The 4739-nt window shown below is 42.5% G+C and overlaps 1 protein-coding gene across 1 annotated transcript in view; it reads right to left on the reverse strand.

Moving 5' to 3' along the window:
• The window catches only part of CCDC36 (coiled-coil domain containing 36), an 83273-nt gene that overhangs the window by 62057 nt on the left and 16477 nt on the right, over positions 1-4739 (reverse strand). Inside the window, exon 2 of the mRNA XM_011980927.1 lies at positions 3963-4033. Within this exon, the coding sequence (XP_011836317.1) occupies positions 3963-4018 (56 nt within the window). The 5' untranslated portion in view covers positions 4019-4033. The remainder of the gene's footprint in view (positions 1-3962; positions 4034-4739) is intronic.

Raw genomic sequence — 4739 nt, forward strand, 5'->3', positions numbered from 1 at the left:
ATTTACAAACCCTGAGCTAGACACAGAGTGCTGATTGGTGTATTTACAAACCTTGAGCTAGACACAGAGTGTTGATTGATGTATTTACAATGCCTTAGCTAGACATAAAAGTTCTCCAAGTCCCCACTAGATTCAGGAGCCCAGCTGGCTTCACCTAGTGGATCCCGCGAAGGGGCTGCAGGCAGACCTGCCCGCCAGTCCCAAGTTGCGCCTGCACTCCTCAGCCTTTGGGCGGTCAACAGTACTGAGCCCAAGGGAGCAGGGGGCGGTGCTTGTTGGGGAGGCTCAGGCGGTGTTGGAGCCCACCGCGGGGAGCGGTTCAGGCATCGCGGGCTGCGTGATGATAATTTCTTTTGCTGTGCAGTAGTTCTTTAGTTTAGTTAGATCCCATTTGTCTATTTTGGCTTTTGTTGCCATTGCTTTTGTTGTTTTAGTCATAAAGTCTTTGCCCATGCCTATGTCCTGAATGGTATTGCCTAGGTTTCCTTCTAGGGTTTTTATGGTGTTAGGCCTTACATTTAAGCAATTCTCGTGCCTCAGCCTCCTGGGTAGCTGGGATTACGGGAGCCCACCACCACACCCGTCGAATTTTTGTAATTTTTTGGAAAGACAAGGTTTTGCCGTGTTGGCCAGGCTGGTTTCAAACTCCTGACCTCAAGCAATCTGCCTGCCTCGGCCTCCCAAGGTGCTGGGATTACAGGTGTGAGCCACTGTGTCCGATCATAATTATTTCATTATATATTACAATGTAATAATAGAAATAAAGTACATGATAAATTTAATGCACTTGAATCATCCCAAAATCATTTCTCCATATCCTGGTCTGTGGAAAAATTGTCTTCCTCAAAACTGGTCCCTGTTACCAAAAAGTTTAGGGACTGCTGCATTAAAACACACACACGAATCATTCCTTTATCAAATGTTAAATTTAAAGCAATTAGATAACATATAAGTACATATTCTGAGCCAAAGAAACCTTTATAATATTAATACAAACTACTTGTTTCTATTTTGATATAAACATACTATTTTTAAAACAAAAAGAAACTCTAATAGTTCAGGATAGAGAAGGGTGATTATTTTTACTCAGAAATGAAACCAGCCCCAGTCCCATACACAGTTGTTTTTGGATAAACATAGAAATTGACCCTTCTCCTGTTAAAGCTTGAAACTCCCATTTGTTTTTTCTGAGTTCCTTCCTCAGGAAAGGACCTTCAGGCCTCTCAAAAAAGTATCAAATAACTGAAACTCACCAGATCACTGCACCAGATGCCTCCTTGCTCCCCGGTAGTTCTTGTTTTCTTACAAATTGTTACATTTCCTCCCAGCTAAATAAACCCTTAATTTTAGTTAGGGAGACGGATTTGAGACTAAGTTCCCATCTTCTCTGCTGCCAATTAAAGCCTTCTTCCTTGGTAATAATATTCCTCATCTCATGATTGGCTTTGTGTGTGGTGAGCAGCAGGACCTAGACTGAACCCCTGGTGTTTTGGTAACAGAACTATTTCCTGAGGTAAACTAAGAAATGGGTTACAAACATATAATATGGGTAACATAATCATTGCTCAAAATTGTTCTCTGTGATTTTCCTTTTGGGCCAAAGAGAATAATTAGCTAGGTTTGGTAGGCCAGGAACAGTTTTGTGAGCCTACTGAAATTATGTAGGATTTATATCTTTAAACTATGAAGGCCAGGCACGGTGGCTCACACCTGTAATCCCAGCATTTTGGGAGGCTGATGCCATTGGATCACCTGAGGTCAGGAGTCCGAGACCAGCCTGGCCAACATAGCGAAATCCCGTCTCTACAAAAACTACAAAAATTAGCTGGGTGGCACATGCCTGTAATCCCAGCTACTGGGGGGCACCGAGGCAGGAGGATTGCTTGAACCTGGGAGGCAGAGGTTGCAGTGAGCTGAGATCGTGCCACTACACTCCAGCCTGGGCAACAGAGTGAGACTCTGTCTCAAAAAAAAAAAAAAAAAAAAAACCAGAAGGCAAAAACTTCATGACACTGGATTTGGCAATCTTGGATATGATACCAAAGGGACAAGCAGCAACAAAAACAAAAAAGTCCAACAGACAAATTGGACTTAATGAAGATTTGCTGGGCATGGTGGCTCACGCCTGTAATCCCAGCACTTTGGAAGGCCAAGGAGGGCAGATCACCTGTCAGTTGTTTGAGACCAGACTTTCCAACATGGTGAAACCCCATGTCTACTAAAAATACAAAAATTAGCTGGACATGGTGGTGGGCACCTGTAATCCCAGCTTCTTGGGAGGCTGAGGTGAAATAATCGCTTGAACCCAGGAGGCGAAGGTTGCAGTGAGCTGAGACCACACCATTGCACTCCAGCCTGGGCAACAAGAGTGAAACTCCGTCTCAAAAAACAAAAAAAAACAAAAAACTATGATCTGGAAGTAAAGATAGTTTTTCACTACTCCCTACCAACTGTAAGCATTTTTTTTTTCTTTTTCAGAAATTAAAAAAAAAAAAAAAAAAAAAAAACCAGAAGGCAAAAACTTCATGACACTGGATTTGGCAATCTTGGATATGATACCAAAGGGACAAGCAGCAACAAAAACAAAAAAGTCCAACAGACAAATTGGACTTAATGAAGATTTGCTGGGCATGGTGGCTCACGCCTGTAATCCCAGCACTTTGGAAGGCCAAGGAGGGCAGATCACCTGTCAGTTGTTTGAGACCAGACTTTCCAACATGGTGAAACCCCATGTCTACTAAAAATACAAAAATTAGCTGGACATGGTGGTGGGCACCTGTAATCCCAGCTTCTTGGGAGGCTGAGGTGAAATAATCGCTTGAACCCAGGAGGCGAAGGTTGCAGTGAGCTGAGACCACACCATTGCACTCCAGCCTGGGCAACAAGAGTGAAACTCCGTCTCAAAAAACAAAAAAAAACAAAAAACTATGATCTGGAAGTAAAGATAGTTTTTCACTACTCCCTACCAACTGTAAGCATTTTTTTTTTCTTTTTCAGAAATTAAAAAAAAAAAAAAAAAAAAAAGCAGTGCTCTAGTTTCTGATCAATTGATAAAACTTCAGGAAGGTGTTAAAGAGGAAAGAAACTATCCGGTGATAAAAGCATACCATAAGCAATTACAAATCCCTTAAATACACACTACTTCTCAGGCATACTCACCAAGTTAGCAGTGACAGGCTTATTGCAGGATGGTAGACACCAATGTTAAGTACCTTAGTGGAGTAGTTGAAAGGGCAATACCTCAATGAGCCTTGTCAATACCTAGAGTGGCTCTTGATCTCCACAGTACCTATAAATTGCACTGTACAACTGAACATATATCTGAACATTGTCTCGATTTTGCTCCTTGCTATTTCAGTAGCAGTTGCTGCAACTGGGCTGAGTGTCCAGATGTTGGACCTTCTCTGACACTAACTGGCCCAATGCTGGATACAAAGTCATTACTCAGTTAACACACAGAGCTGGATTGGTACCATTTTTGTAATGGACAGAATAAAAAAAAGCACAAGAAGATGCAGCAGAGACAGAGAAGAGGAAGAGAAGAAGAGGCTGTATAGGGTACCTCCATTATTATAACCTAATAGGAAGGGAACCCTCTTTTTTTTTTTTTTTTGAGATTGAGTCTCACTCTGTCGCCCAGGCTAGAGTGCAGGGGCGCAATTTTGGTCTACCACAAACTCCACCTCAAGCAATTCTGCCTCAGCCTCCCCAGTAGCTGGGATTACAGGTGCACACCAGCTCCCCCGGCTAATTTCTGTAGTTTTTTAGTAGAGACGGGGTTTTGTCATGTTGGCCAAGCTAGTCTTGAACTCCTGACCTCAGGTGATCCACCTGCCTCAGCCTTCCAAAGTGCAGGATTTACAGACATGAGCCACCACGCCTGGCCAGGAATGCTTTTTCTATGAAATCAATGAAACTAGAAAATCCTCTTAAGGATCAGAGAATATAACCAGAAAACTTACCCAGAGCCTGAAGGAATACTGAGCATCTCTTTGATATTCCAGACATTAAAATTCATTTCTTACAGTTATACCTATTAGAAAGAAAAGATGAATATTAAGAAAGTTAATAATTTTTTCCAAATATTACTAGTGACTATTATGTGTACATGAGGACATTCCAGCAGCTATATTCCCATCCAAGTTGTGGAAAAAAAATTTTTTTTTGAAATGGAGTTTTGCTCTTGTCACCCAGTCTGGAGTGCCGTGGCTCGATCTCGGCTCACTGTAACCTTTGCCTCCTAGGTTCAGGCAATTCTCCTGAGTAGTTGGGATTACAGGCACCCGCCACCATGCCCGGCTAATTTTTGTATCATGCCACTGTCTCAAAAAAATTAAATAATAAATGGAAACACAAAACCATTTATATTTGCACCCCCAAAAAAGAAATGCTTAGGTATAACAGTGACAAAATATATACAACATATATATGAGGAAAACTACAAAACTCTGATGACAGAAATCAAATTAGAACTAAATGGAGAGGCCAGGCGCAGTGGCTCATGTCTGTAATCCCAGCACTTTGGGAGACCGAGGCAGGCGGATCACTAGGTCAGGAGATCAAGACTATCTTGGCTAACACGGTGAAACCCCGTCTCTACTAAAAATACAAAAATTACCCAGGCATGGTGGGACGTGCCTGTAGTCCCAACTACTTGGGAGGCTGAGGCAGGAGAATTGCTTGAACCCGGGAGGCAGAAGTTGCGGTGAGCCGAGGTCATGCCACTGCACTCCAGCCTG

Source organism: Mandrillus leucophaeus, unplaced genomic scaffold (genome assembly GCF_000951045.1).
Source record: "Mandrillus leucophaeus isolate KB7577 unplaced genomic scaffold, Mleu.le_1.0 Scaffold22, whole genome shotgun sequence".
Taxonomy (NCBI): Eukaryota; Metazoa; Chordata; class Mammalia; order Primates; family Cercopithecidae; genus Mandrillus; species Mandrillus leucophaeus.